Below are 15,638 nucleotides of genomic sequence, written 5' to 3'. Positions count from 1 at the left end.
GTTTCTGTATTTATGGTGGTGACTACACCTGTTATGAACAGTTTCTTAACAATAAAACCAAATCAAATGTCACACTACGCTGACTTTTCATTTCTTTAAAAAAATGTTTATGAGGACCAGAAGGTGGAGGCAGGTCTGCTGTACTATTATCTGCCTTATATTTTCCTAAAACAGAAAGAAACAAGGAGTTGTAGAATATGATCCCATTTTTTTAATTGACTGGTGACATTTCATGAGTCTATGAGAGAGCACAGGGGGGAAAAGTATTTGTATAGTAGGAGGAAATAGGGAAATGACTGGCTCGACTATTTTGATTTTATACATTCCAGTATAATAGCAACAGCAGCAGATCAGAGCACATCTTATGAAGGGTTAGATCAAAAGATGATAATAGCCTCTTTTCAAAACATCTCTGCCACCGGAGAAGAGATTTATGCACTGGTGTTCACTGGCATCCAAATGTAAAATGAAGCCTGTGTCGCTGCAAGCCTCAGTCAACAGAAAGGCAGCCTGACCTGCTAACCCTCATTACACTGTGGGTGGTAACCATGTGGGACCATTCAGTATGTCTGCTGCAGAGTGATTGCCTGTACATTTTTGAACAGCCTCTCTTTCCAGCAGCCCTCTTTCACCATCTCTAGCTTCAGGTCAACTGAGACATCGGCATTGTCCTCGCTGACATTCAGAGACATGGTGAGGACATGGCTTCATGACTAGTTGTCATGATTCCCACAAGCCCTTTGGTGACTTACTGTGACACGAAATCCAGCTCAACATGCAGAGATAACTGCGTGCCAATCATAATTATATTGGTAGAAATGCATTAGGGGGAACCCTGCAGAACAGAAAAATGCCAACATGCTGCTGGGTGTCCCCGCTGGCTGTTAGATTACTTTTTTGTTGGATCCACTGACCTGGCTTCTCTACTCTGGCTTTAGTTTGTGATTTCCTATATTTCCCAGACTTTTCCGTCCCCCGTGGAGCGCTGCTGATAGAGAAACTTGTATCTCTTTCTTTTCAACAGAAAATTTTGCTCTGTAATAACAGTTGAATGCTGGAGAACAACGGAAAATCCAGGAGGAAATTCTTTTCAAAGTCAGTTTGAGGTGCAATCGTATTATAGTGATCTTTATTATTTATTTTTTTAAGTTTCTGGTCACTTGTTTTTTTTTCTTCTTGGAACAGACACAAATTTAACCCAGTAGTGAAAGTGCATTACAATAAATGTTTTTAGGGATAAACCTTTCTCACTCACTATGTGCTAACAGACCTCTCTGCATTGAATCACACTTGTTATTGACCTCTGTCTCTCTTCCACAGCATGTCTTTATCCTGTCTTCCTTCTCTCACCCCAACCGGTCGCAGCAGATGGCCCCGCCCCTCCCCGAGCCTGGTTCTGCCGGAGGTTTCTTCCTGTTAAAAGGGAGTTTTTCCTTCCCACTGTCACCAAAGTACTTGCTCATAGGGGGTCATATGATTGTTGGGTTTTTCTCTGTATGTATTATTGTAGGCTCTACCTTACAATATAAATGTCTCACAAAGACATTACCATTGCTGTAAACGACAGGCTGGTTAAATGCTTTTGCTTACTACTAATTAAATTTTAGCATGTTAAGATGTCAAATGAAAACATTACCTATGATGAACTTCAAAACTAGTTAACATTAAATTTATAGCCTATTTACTGCTAGCATGTTACCATGCCATATCTCAGCCAGAGTAAGTACGCTAGAAAATATAAGCTATCATTATTTACTATTATTGTACGATGTTGAGAAAGTTATATCAAACTACCACTGAAAATTGTAGAAAAGAAAAATCAAACAACTAATTGTTATTTCTATTGATTAATTCAAATTTGGATTTTTTTTAATGTGGCACATTAAAGAGAGAATAAGAGAACAGCCCAACAATCATGATCCCCTAGGAGCAAGCATTAGGCAAAAGTGTGGAGGAAGAACTCCCTTTTAACAGGAGGAAACCTCTGGCATATTGAGAGCAGTCATTTGCCACAACCAGTTTGGGGCAAGAGGAAAGAGAAGGCTTGAATTCTAGCATGATATAGGCTATGCAGACAGTAAGTAGCTTGCAGGTCTAAAAAGTGAGGCTAATGTTCGAATGCCTTAAACCTGCTTTTTGTTTGAAATGGCAACTGGGGGCTTTGTTTGTAATTTGAACCACAACTTCCTGTCCTTTAGTCTCTGGTAAATGCCAGTCTGATCTGTCCTCAGTAAAGGCTTCTCATGAGTTTATGGGATCAATATTTAGGTAAAAACCAGTTCATTTACCATTTAAGTTTAGTCTCGCTGCAGTGGCTTATCCTCCGTTCTCCATTACCCTCTTCCGTCACACTAACCCTCCTTCACTTCATCCATGAATCTTCTCTAAGTAAGTTTACTTCGTAAATTATGGTCATTCCAAGTTTTACAAAGCATGATGATTCAGGATACGCTCTATGGCTAAAAACGAGTGATTGACAGGCCATTCAGTTAGATCTGCCCCTCTCTTTACATCTCGTTTCACATACCTATGTCCATGTACTGTATGTCATAGCACGGCTATAGGTTCTGGATTAAAAAACCCAGGTGCTTCGGTCCAATACTGTTAGACAAAAACCACTAATTCAGTAATAGAAATACAGGATTTATTGACATAATTCGTGCATTTATTTTAGGAGCTGCAATATGAAAGGTTGCAAAACTGTGTTTGCTGGTGATACTTTTCAGATATTGTGGCAACCTGATTACCTCCTGGCCCTGCTTTACAACCTTCATCTCCTTGTGGTCACTATAAAATGCAGTAATACCTCTAAAAGACAATATACTCTCGCATTAAGAAGCCATGTTGGGCTCCTGACTGCTGTTTTCAATGATACTGAGCACTATAATTCCACTGAGGCGCTCTAATATCACATGACGTCAATTACTGTGTTGCTATTGACCTTAATCAAATTAGTTATAGCTGGCTGGCTCCAATTTGAAAATGGATAGGAACTCAAACTGAACAAAGTGGTAACAATACCACACATTAGTATGTGACAGTGCATTACTATGTAAGGATGTGCTAGTGGTTAGGATAGATGGTGGCACATCTAAATTCATAAAATTTCTAAGTCACTTCACCAGATGGTGTTTATGTATTTTAAGACCCTGACAAACGTAATGAATGTTTGTTTCCTTTCCCTCCCCGTGCCGGTGTTGTTGTATGTTCTGTTTATAGTGTGGGTTAAATGAATTGGTTGTCAGCGCCGTTTACGGTCTTTCATCAATTAAAAATAATGCTACCCTGCCGCCTGATTGTTTTATTTGCAGTAGGTACACATTTATTATGCATATTTTTCATTCCTGGCTTAGGTACAATTATTCATTTGTTGCTGTATCGAATTAGGCAAAGATTAGCCGTAGTTTGTTGATGGGAGACATCATAATGTTGAATAAAGCAGCGCATTTGTGGTTTTAAGGTCAGTTTTCATCTCTCTTGGCCGTGACTATTATTATGAACCTAATGCACCCGAGGAAAGTGTGAAAGTTACTTTTCAAGTAAAAACTTTCTTCTGCCCTGACACTGACAGTAAGAATACAACTAGCTAAGCATTAGAGAAAATAAGTTAGGTTACTGAAAAAGAAGAAGCAGTTCTTGAAAAGGGTTTAATAAGTATAAAAAATGACATGTGACTACTATATCCTAATTGCAGGAGTTGGTCAGCAAGATATCTCCATTTAGAAATTTATTTAGTGGTGAAAACAGTAATTTAGTCATTTTCCCATGTCACTTTCTAAACCCTGCCAAGCACTTAAAAGCCATGTGGTGGGACTCTAACAGATTTTTTAAAGTTCTCTTTTCTGTCCTTCTAATGGGAAATTGCTAAAAAAAAAAAAAAAAAAAATCCAATCCCACTCTGATAGATTCATTTGGCAGTGGGTCTCTGATCTGTGCGGCACACTGTGGGTAAATGAAATCAACTGGCAGAGCGTATTATGGCCATATGAGTCTGCTGCCTTCAATCTATATACACAGTAATAATGGAATGCCCCTGATAGTTGAAAGCAAAGAGAGGACATCTGGCAGAAACTATAAGTGGGTTGTTTCAACCTGAAAATATTGGCCCTGCCGACGTGAGGTTGGCTTTATCAGGTGGAGCCCACGCATCTCAACGTAAGTTCTGCTCACCGGGGACTGAAATAACTTGCCAATATACTGTACAGAGATTTTTCTGTTGTTGTTTTTTTACTGCAGAGACAGTCAATGATCATAATTCTTTTTCAGTGAGAGTCTGTTTAGGGTGTGATTTTCTCCAGACATTCTTTCTTCTTATTAAGAGGTGGCATTAAAGTGGAAGGCAAAATGAGAACTAGAATCATATACACACCCATAAATACCTAACATGATGCGATCACAGCTGAGCCTGCTTTTGTTAAGAGTCTAAGGTAACAGTGAAAGCTCCCTTTATTCTCTCTCGTAGATGCACCTGCACCATAAATGTTATATTTATTTATAAATTGTATAAAAACTGTATATAGTTTTCATAATAAGCATGAATAACCTTTCTTAATTTTATAGTTCAATACATTCACTTTCTCTTAGGCTGCCTTCCATGATCCACTGAGTGTTTCTTCTTCACTCACCTCTTTTCACTCTGTATTAGCCCTTTTCCAGCCTGTTCTACTCCCCTCAGCTCGACTCAGTTTTAGAGTTTTCAGAAGGTGGTTGTAACCTGTCCCGTGTACTTTTTTACTACCTACTCGGCCAGGGTCCCAAGCCATCTGAGTCAGTCTGAAAGTGTAACATCACCAGACTGCATGCCACCAATTGGCCAGACAGTGGCATCACTTGATGGCTCATGAGAGTGACTCCTTGAAAATCAAAATCGCAATTTATGAAGCCCAACATTGTGGTCCATGGACTGAGCAGCGGGTATACAATCGCCTCGACATCCTCCCTTGTTGTGATGCACTTGTGTTGCACACAAATGACGTCACGAGACTTTCTGTTGCGTTGCTGTAATGACTCCAAACCGCGTATGTGATACTCAGTTGTAATGGAAAATGACCGAAACTGAAACAACCGAAAGTAGACTTGAGTTTAGCCGAGCAGGTATTTTGTGTTTATACATCACTTTGCATTTAATCATTGGTTATTACTCATCTTTGGCTCTCTTCCACAGTGTGCCTTTTCTCCCCCCAATCATCCCCGACTGATTAAGATGACTTCCCCTCCCTGAACCTGGTTCTGCTGAATGTTGCTGCCTGTCAAAGGCAGTCGCCAAAGTGCCTGCTCACATCGGGGGTCATCTGACTAGTGAAAATAAATTGGAATTGAATTATAAAAATCTTACCCAGCATATTGACTATTTTGAAAATTGCTGTATTTTCTCCAAGATGAAAAATGAAATGCATTTTGCTGTTTAATAAATTTATAGTTTTCAAAGAGTTAGACATTAGTTTAATACAACTTTGATCTTGACTGTGTAGTTTTGCCAATCAATATCATATCTCTCAATAATTTCTTATTCAAGAGGACAAGACACAAAAAAAAAAATCAGGCAATCAAACTTGTTGTCAACATGCAAACAGTCAACCAAAAAAACAAACAAACCCTTAAATGATCCCAGTGCAACAAAAGCAGATATTTGATATTTCCTTATTACCCTTCCTTGTATCGAGTAAGTTCACCTGGAGATCAATAAGTGACCTGATTTAAAGCAAAACGATTGCGATAAGCATTATGTAGTCCATGCAATCACCACACAGGTTGCTGTCAGACGAATCACCAAAATGTCCCCACTGTGACGTTTGTATGTTCTTCCCATTTCTGCCGGGCTTCTCCGATTTCTTCCCGCACATGCACCCAATGTCAGTGATGGGAATAACGGCGTTACAAGAAACGGCGTTACTAATGGCGTTACTTTTTTCAGTAATGAGTAATCTAACTAATTACTATTCCTATCGTTACAACGCCGTTACTGTTACTAACAAGAAAATGCCGTGCGGTCACGTTACTATTTTTCAACAAACAGACGGTTGAAGCTGTCTTCAGCTTACCGCATCAGTTGCACGGAAGTAGCTGTAAGTAATCTGGGCGCTACAGCTTTAAGCAGCTGCGTGAGCTCCCGCGGACGGCAATCACTTTCTGGTAGATGATCACTTTTTGGCACAACACCTGGAGCTAAGGGGGCAAAACAATCGCATGAGTGCTGCTGTTTGACTGAGGAAGAATAAAGTAGTCGTGGTAAGCCAATCACATGACCACTTTAAGATGACAAAGCAACAAGTTGATATATACCAGTTTTTAAATTGTGTTGATAGGCCACGTAAAACCAGAGTCATGATAAACAATATATACGCCTGTTTTTCCTCAATAGTTTCATCATGTTTACTGTCTAAGGACAGCGCTAGCAAGCACTCTCTGCTTATGAGCAAAAAAAACAAAAAACAAAACAAAACAAAACCCCGCCCTTTCGTGTTGGTGGAAAAATGCACCATGTCGACCAATCAAAAAATGATATGACAACATGACATTTGGTTGTTTAGGAAGAGGGGGAAGTTTTAGGAGTGACAGCGAGAGACAGAGAGAGAGACACACAGCAGAAAAAGAGAGAGAGCGAGTTTTGAGATGTGAGAGATTTGTGATGTTTAGTGTGTTTGGAGTGTGTAGTTAATGTGTTGTGTTGTGTAGTTAGTGTGTAGTGTTGTGGATAGTTTTGTGTTGTGTGTCCGAACAATGAGGCGACTGCTGTCTCCAGGTAGAAAACAGGAGTGATACACCTGCTGCTGTCAGACCTGCAGGCATCAGGCTGTGATGTTCTCCTTTATAGTGGACAGAAATATTTGGAGTGGCACAAATAATTTGTGTGACATCTTATTGAATGCAGAACAGCTGATTGTTCTGTAAATAGTTTGAAATGGTTATTTAAAAAAAGGGGTAAAAGGCAAATGGCTGAAAATAACTTTGTTTGCAAAACTTATGCATATAATTTTAAAATTGTCAATTTATATTTGCATTTAAAGTTATGAAATATGATTCATTGAACATGTTTGTGGTTGTTACAGTAAAAAATAACTTTTTTCTAATTGGATTTTATGTTTTTTGTCTGATTTTAGATCAATTGTGTTAATACAGTATGTCAAAATAAAAACATAACTGTAAATTCAGACACGTGAGGTTGTGCTGAAAACAATGATACCAAATAAGGCAAAGTAAGTAGTTTTTAAAGGTGAAATGTAGAGGAAACATCAAAAGTGGTTAAAATGGCCAATTATACCCTGGACCCCAGAGGGTTAAACGTTTTTTTTTAAAAGTAACGCAATAGTTACTTTTCAAGTAATTAATTACTTTTAGAATCTTGTAACTCAGTTACTAACTCAGTTACTTTTTTGAAGAAGTAATTTATTACTTTTTCAAAGTAACTTGCCCAACACTGCCCACTGCCATAGGTGTGAATCTGAGGGTGAATGGTCTGGTTTACCCCTGCAAAAGCACAGAAACCTATCCAGAGTGTACCGTGACTCTTGCCCACAGCTGGGAGACAGCTGGGACTGGCTTCAGCCCTACTGTGATTCCTCCTTGCCATTGGGAGACTTCTAATCAGTCACAAATTCACGAGATGTCCCTTAACATACAGCCACAGCCTTTACAAATTACCGTCAGTGGCATGAGCTCTAAAGTCAGCATCACAGAGTTAATGATGTTCTTCAAGATGCTCTTTTTGAAGAAACAAGAAAGCATGGCTACATCCAGCTGTCGTTTTAGCATGACTGATCCGAACTGAGCAAAGATGCAATTAAGGGCCTGGGTTACTACTTTTTTTTAATTCACTGACTAATTTGCTCATTTTGTGCAAGCAGAGGTTGCAAAATATTTTTTTACGGTTCTTATTATTTACCTTTAAAGTAAATCTATTATTCACAGCAGGAGCATAATTATTTTGCAAAGCAGCACAGATCTCACTTTGAATCAGTCAGGACTGCTATAATCAGAACAGGCCAGAGCAGACTCCACACTCCTTGATCTGAGGCAAAGGAGCTATCAATCAGCCTGCATAGATAGGTATTCTCTTTAATCCAATCAGATGGCATAATCAAGCACAATGCCTGTGATTTCTGCCAGCCTTGTGAGATTTGTTCCAATTGAGCGGTCTGTCAGAGAGGCTTTGATTGCATTTGGAGCTCAGGCTGATTTCTGAGACGAGGCATAAAGTGATGTTTTCTATCTGCACCCTTTGGAGATTTATAGTCACAATAGCCTCGAGTTCTGCTGTTGAAAGAGTGAGATAAAATTTGCTTATTTCAAAAGGGTCTAATTTTCAACTGCTCATGTTCAAGTTATTGTTCACCCCTAGTGTTCGCCTTTTCCCACAACCCACCTAGCGTATGATCTATAATTGACTTCCTGAATGAGAGATGAGTTTCAAATAAAAGGTGACTCGTGTGTCTGTAGTGAGTAAATGCTACAAAACCATCGAATTCACAGAATTGTCATAGTAATCCCACTATTCATGTACCATTATTCACAGCTTCATATAGATGTTTGCTTGCACCAACTCTTGACATCATACCAGTTAAGCTGACGCCATAGTGAAGTGTCACGTTACTGTGATGGTGCAAAGTACAGTGGTGCAGCAGTCTAATTTGAAAAATGAACTCTTTTCCAACATGTTTTTACGCACCTGGCTTTTCTTTTGAATCCCTGCTGAGAACGATTTGGGAACAACAAGCAGTGACGACCACCTGGTTACTTCCACTGACAACAAAACAACATGAGGTACTAAACCTTGGCCTTCTATTTGTCCTTTGAGCATCAAAACTCATCTTCACCCACTCACTTGCACACATACTTACAAAGTAAAAATATAGCTGAAGTTGTCTAAATTCTGTTACTTTTTTATTTAATGTTTCTATGTTAATCAGCCCTTCAAAGAGCTTTTGTGCATTTATTTGTGTATATGAGTTGTAATTTGCCATGTTAATGCCTCAGATTGCAACCCTACCATTTCTAGGCTGCAATTGCTAAGAATAAATTATTTAATGCCAGAGAAAGATTTAAAATGGCACAATCAGATGCACTTTTTTAAATGGCACCAGTAAATTACAAGGCAACAGAAGCCACATTGTGATGTTCTATTTTTTTTAAGTATTTGCTTTTTTGCAGATGGGAATAAAATTGTGGGAAATATTCTTTCTTTTGTATAAATCGGATTGCAACATATCAACTTGATGCTTTTGTATTACAACGAAGTGTAGTCTGCCGTGGTCTCATCCTGACTAAAGCTCTCAGAAAGACAGCATATTAATACTGTATTTTCAAAATGTGGCTCTAAAACAACATCTGCTTATTTCTTTCACGAGCCCCCTGCAACTCACTTTCTTCATCGGTGAATAGAAGCTCTGGGTGAGCTAGCGTACCTTCTGTTTTGGCCATGGTGCAGATATTTTTTGGAGCTCACTACTATTACTAGTGCATGCCCATGCTACAGTATTGTTTGGCGTCTCTGTGTTTGTGGTATAACTACACATAGACAAAAGTAAAAACGCACTTGGTTGCCAGCTAACATGACGGCATCTTAAGATATTACGCATAATTCAACTTTTGCCAGTATAAATTTGTGTTGTTGTAAAATTGAAATAATAAAATGCTTTTATAAGGTGATATCGGAGCATAACTGCCAAAATGGGTCGCTTTAGTCTATTGATAGGTGGTTGCTAGGCAACATGATGACAATAATATTTGGTATAAAAAGGAACCTTCAGGGGCCTAAGATGTATCTATGTGCCAAGTGTGGTTGCTCAACTCCTGATCATCTCGGGAAAAATGGGTCATGTTAGCACATTGCTACACGGTTGTGTCGTGGTCCCTGGGATTTGGAGCCTTGTTTTCAAGTTTTCGATTAGTTCTTTATTGTTAGTGGTTTTGTGATTTATGTTCAACTTTTGTTCCCTCTGAAATTTAGTACTATGATTTATTTAGTGTATATGGTGTTATTTATTAGTGGCCTGTTTGCATTTTACTTATTATTTGATGTTCATTATTTTAGGTTTTCCTTGGGCTGGGCTTCTGTATAGGTGTAGGGTGTGTGTAGGGTTATAATTTTTTGTGGTTTAATTGCTAGCTCTGTTCTTTGAGTCTTCTGTTCTTAGTTTGGTTACATTCAGGTTATCCTTTAGTAAGTTCCTGTATTATGGATTAGCATTAAATGCTCATTTTGCTTCCCATGCTCTGCATTTGGGTCGACAACAAACAGCTTTCACAGCCGAGTTATGATGGGTTGCCATCCAACATGAAGATGTGCCATGTTTGGCTTATTTAACTCCTGATTGGTTTGGCAAAATTGGTTAATTTTAGCTCACTGCTAGTTGGTTGCTAGGCAACATGACCTCATCATAAAGTCTAACATAGATAAGAACCTTTGGGGGCTTAGGATGTGCCTGTGTGCCATGTTTGGCTTATTTAACTCCTGATTGGTTTGGCAAAATTGGTTAATTTTGGCTCACTGCTAGTTGGTTGCTAGGCAACATGATCTCATCATAAAGTCTGACATAGATAGGAACCTATGTGCCTAGTTTGATTGCTCAACTCCTTATCATATAAGACGAGCTGACAGCCAAGAAAACATGCAAGATTAACATCCTAATACTGCATTTTGTTTGAGGATTGTGCATACCTGTTGCAGCCTCAATCTCATTAGTTTTAGCTGTTAAATGATGGCTTCAGTGTATAACTTGGTAAAAGACAAAAACATCATGACTAAATAAAGCTGCCACTGTGGAATAAAAATGGGAATACACAGGGAAGGATCCAGCACACTGGGAGCAAGGCAGCATGCATGCACATGAGCACACACACAGACACTCACACAATCATAAGCACACAGAGATAAACAGGTTGCGTGAAGGTGATACTGTACCTTGATTTATTTCGGGGTAGGAGATGGTGGTGGTGATGATGGTGGTGGTGGTGGTGGCTGTGGTGGATTTAGGGGTAGTGGTGGGAGCATCTGGATGAGGGGACAAATACATGACAAACAAAAGCGGGGAAACAAATAAGTATAAAAGCCATGAAGATAAAATAAAGTCACTGTGAACACTACTGATACTATCTCGGGCCAGCAGCTCTTTGTGTGCCACTGTGTGTGGGTGATTTAAAGGTCTGAGGCAGACTTTCTGATAAATTAGCTGGATCGCAGTGCATTAAATATGTTGACACAATGATGATACTTCAACAGATCATCTCGTCCCACCCGAATGAGATGATCAAAGATCTTGTTGGGAACTCTTCTCTTTTATGTCTATTCACAGGCATTACACCATGACATGAAAGATAGCAAGCACATGTTTGTTAGAAGTGATTAAATGTCTAATGAGTAACAAGTGCTGGGGTTGTACTTATGCTGTCATTGTTATGCAGTGAGGAGTTTTGACAAATAAATATGCCTGTGCATTCTTAATTTCTCAGAGGAGAAGAGCACAAAGTTGCTGATGATACTAGCCCAAAACAAAAAAAAGCAAAAGATTGATGCAGAAATTCAAACGATAAATGACACGGCACAAAAACAGAAGGAGGGGATTAACAACACACACATATAAAACAAATGAAAGGCATCAAGCAGGGCCGTTGAGAACACAGATTTTGACCACAGACCATTTTTCCTCCCACAGCTTTTTCCCTTTTACTTCATTAGCTGGGTTAGACTCCCCACACTGACAATGACCAGGGGGAGATATCAAAGTGACATTTTCCCTGTTGGAGTGGCAGGGCTGCACTGATATGAAGCCACTGGGATTGCTGCTTGGTTAGAGACCTCCCATGCCGCTCTGATTGCCTAGCAATGGGCTGAAAAACCTGTTGGGGTTATTAAAAGGTGCTGAAAAAACAAGTAATTTGTGGCTGTTGATAAGGAGGGAGGCTGGTCTACACTTTAATGAAGTATTGGGTTATAAGAATGATTGGAAAGAAATGTTTATGGACAGAGGAGGAAGGAGAGGAAAGTTAAGCAGACAAAGGTGAAGGAGACAGAAGAAGGGTCGGCTTAACAGTTGCACGGACTGTATAGTGCTTTTTTTTACCTTTCATTGATAGCACATGTATGCTGCTATAATTATATTTACTGAAATGAATTTTCATAAACTATTTTTAAAAAGTAAGCTTGTGTTTATCTTTGGCAAACTTCTGCGCTCGATATGTTCCTACATAGAGATCCTACTGCAACTGAAACCTGTGCAAAACAAGTACACTTTCTTACTCTTTATTAGTTTACTTTTAATTTGCTCTAAATAATAGCACACCGTTGCAACTGGTAACTGGGACAGAGTTGTGTACTAGATACATGACAGGAAACTGAATACTGAAAAATAGACTGACCAGTTTTTTTTTAATTCTTGTCAAAGCTACTGACGATAATACACCAACATACAGAACTGTGCAAAAGTCTCGAGCCAACACTTGTTTTTTTATATTTTGAAGAATGGAAGAAAGCTTGAAGGCACAAGCAGAGTTTGTGCAAGTCGAACCACTTTGAGAGTTAATATTTGCTATGACCGCCTTTATTCTTCAACACAGCCTCAAGTCTCTTAGGGAAACTTTGTCATTTCTTTCAGTAGTCTTTAGGAATAGTTCTCTGGGCTTCTAGAGGGACATTCAAAGCTCTTCATTGGATGTTGGCTGCCCTTTGCTCTGTTCTCTGTGCAGATGATCCTAAACTGTTTCAATCATTTTTGGAGACCACATAGTGTCCCATCGACTGCTTACTGTCCCATTGTTTTGTTTTTTAACCAGGAATTCATTAACTGCATTGGCTAGTGTTTTGGATCATTGCCATGCCAATCAGATGCTTTGAAGATGATGCTACATGGATACATTGATTTAACAAAAAAAAAAATCAATTTAGAACATAAGACCTGTTGCCACTGACTTTCAGTCCAGTTTTTGTGAAATTTGGCATACCTCAGCCTTTTCTCTCCAGTTCCCTTCCTTAATAATGGCTTCGTAACAACCAACCTTCCATTGAGACCACTTCTAATGAGGCTTCGGTGAACAGCTGACAGATCAACTGAAGGACAAGATCCATCTCTCAGGTCTTCACAGATTTTTCTTTCTTTTTCTTAAGGACACAGCTTTCAGATACTGTTCATCTGCTAAAGATGGTGTTTTAGATCTGATATGTCTTCGCTATGACAATATGGGAAATCTTCTGCCACTAAGTCTTTGCAAATCATCTTGCTGGGGCACAAATATTATTTTATGCCCTTCAAACTGTGGTATAATTGCCATTTTTCATAGATTAAACGAAGCCAATGGAACCAGCTCATGTTTTTTTTTTTTTTTACAACAGGCTGCAAGTAACAAAGTGTCTAAATTGGTTCTTTGCTAAATTATCTGTTATATGTAGACTAAACACTCGCTCATTCCTTGAGTTTGGTGCCTGTTTTAATACTTGCATGAGTCAGAGGGCAGCGCAAAGCAAAAGACCTCCAGAAATCTGTGCTTAAGATCACTTTAAAAATGACAAAAACGTGTGGCCCCGTTAATGCAAAATATAAACAAATGAGGTGAAGCTCAAGACTTTTGCACACTAATGTATATGTTGTGTACAGATAACACAAAGAAGCAGAAGAGGTCCTTTTCCATACACAGAATGTAATAATTAGTCCATTTATTGAGTTTTCTGTATTTTTATGGAAATAGTTTCAAAAAAGTGTTTACTTGTATTAGTATTTTAAAAAGCCACATACAGTAGGGAAAAAAAAAGGTACACTGTATTAAAAAGTTGCATTAGGGTAACTTTCCAACTGAGTAAATCACATTTGCAGAACTGAATGTTCAAAGTCTAATGTTTGATCTCATATATTTTTTACTATGAAATGAGCCTGAATTAAAAAGCTTAGATTCCAAAGATACATTAAAATGATAATAAACATTACCCTGCTGTTTCTGATGCCTTCCGTAAGGGTACAGAGGTTGTTTATTATATAAAAGGAATCCTCCCTGAGGGCAGAAGCTGTTCGTAGCAAGTTCATAAAAATCACAGTTGTTGGTTTCAAAAGTATCTGTTTTATGCACTCAATTAAAAGTGAATCAAGCATTTCAAATACAAAGCAGCCCATCAGAACTCTTCCTGAAGCAAAATTGACAATTCAAATTGAGGCCTCCAGGTAATCGGGATTAGCATTGGAACTCTATTGATGTGCGTTAGAGTTTTAATCTATCCACAGTTCTGTTATTTAAAGACAACCTTGATAATACAAAAGACTGTACAGACCAATGAGCAGACAAAGGGAGAGAGAGAAATGATCCATTGGGAAGTCGGCTGGCATGCAAAGCTTGAACTGATGAGTTTCACACATGCTTGAGAGCCAACAAACTCCAGCTCGGGGGTGGTGCTGTCTAATTGGTTTTATCCCATCATGAACTGTGAGGGTCCAGCAGATGTTTGGGATCATCAGTGTCAACAACTCATTAAAAACTTAGCATTACAAAAAAGATTCAAAGGAACACTGGCGAGACTGTCTGAACGTACACTACATCTCTCGTTATTGGTGGCTAGCTGGTGCAATGTATCAAAGAATGCTGGAGTTCATTGACTTTCAAATGTGACAGGCTGAATGTGTTTTTCCTCCCGCTGAGTCACCGGGCCTTGTTTACTGATGAGGCTTATGAATCAGTTTCTGGTTTGAACGAAAGGAGCAGGACTGCAGGAAGCCCTGAGACACAGCCTGACAGGAATCATTCCTGCTAAAGCCAGTGAGTTAAAGAACTCTCTGTGAGCACCAGATGAGACAGGAGCCCTATATTTGCACAATAATATCACCAACCAATAAGAAATTGGGGGAAAGAAATAGCTGCAGCAAAGACTGATTGATAGTAGACAGCAAAGCTATTTAAATTTGCAATGGTTTTAATAAAACAACAATACTGTTTTTTACATAATGACAATGGTTTGATTTATGTACCACCATTCATATAGACTTATTGTATTTAACACTGGAGTATTTGTAATTCCTAACCTTTTTTTTGCAGATGAGCTTCACTATCCTTTTACTGACATCACGCGCTATGTTCCAGATTAGTTAATTAATAATTAAAATGTATTAAACTAATCTTTCCCAAGTAAATGAACTGTTTCCTATATAGCATTTTTCTACTCTACCTCAACTCTAAGCACTTTATACAATATGCCTTACTCACCCATTTATACAAGTGCTTTTTACTTTAATATACTTAAACACTTTGTAGCTAACATTCACACTCATCAGAGAACAACTTGGGGTTAGGATCTTGCACAATGATATATGCCAAGCAAACTAGAGCAGCCAGGGATCGAACCACCAACCTTCCAATTAGTAGAGCCCTGTCCTACCTCCTGAGCTACAGCCAGAAGGTTCAGGCAAGCACCCTGGCTGTGGTAAATCACTGGCTAGTTTATAGCATCCTGCACTGCTGTCTATTTATTTCCATTTATCTGGGTCGGGGTCCCAGGGACAGCAGTCTAAATCCCCAGACCCTCCCTTTTCCTTTCCTCCTGTAGCTCATCTGTGGGAACACCAATTTGTTCCCAAGACAGACATCAAATTGCAATCTCTCCAGCTCGTCCTGGGTCCTGCTTTTAGGCGTCCTCCTGGTAGGAAATGCCTGAAACATCTCACCCT

The 15,638-nt window shown here is 39.0% G+C and overlaps 1 protein-coding gene across 5 annotated transcripts in view; it reads right to left on the bottom strand.

Annotated features, from left to right (window-relative positions):
- cadm1a (cell adhesion molecule 1a) overlaps nucleotides 1-15,638 on the bottom strand; it is a 458,218-nt gene that overhangs the window by 46,351 nt on the left and 396,229 nt on the right. For 3 of the 5 annotated variants that reach the window (XM_040032420.1, XM_040032421.1, XM_040032422.1), the window contains one exon: nucleotides 10,901-10,990. The exons of the other annotated variants lie outside the window; for them this stretch is intronic. In XM_040032420.1, coding sequence (XP_039888354.1) covers nucleotides 10,901-10,990 — 90 coding nt within the window. The remainder of the gene's footprint in view (nucleotides 1-10,900; nucleotides 10,991-15,638) is intronic. 5 annotated transcript variants of the gene reach the window in all.

This window comes from Simochromis diagramma, unplaced genomic scaffold (genome assembly GCF_900408965.1).
Source record: "Simochromis diagramma unplaced genomic scaffold, fSimDia1.1 OVJJ01000216.1, whole genome shotgun sequence".
NCBI lineage: Eukaryota > Metazoa > Chordata > Actinopteri > Cichliformes > Cichlidae > Simochromis > Simochromis diagramma.
Note: the sequence above shows the minus strand (reverse complement) of the source record. Positions and strands in the feature narration are given on the sequence as shown.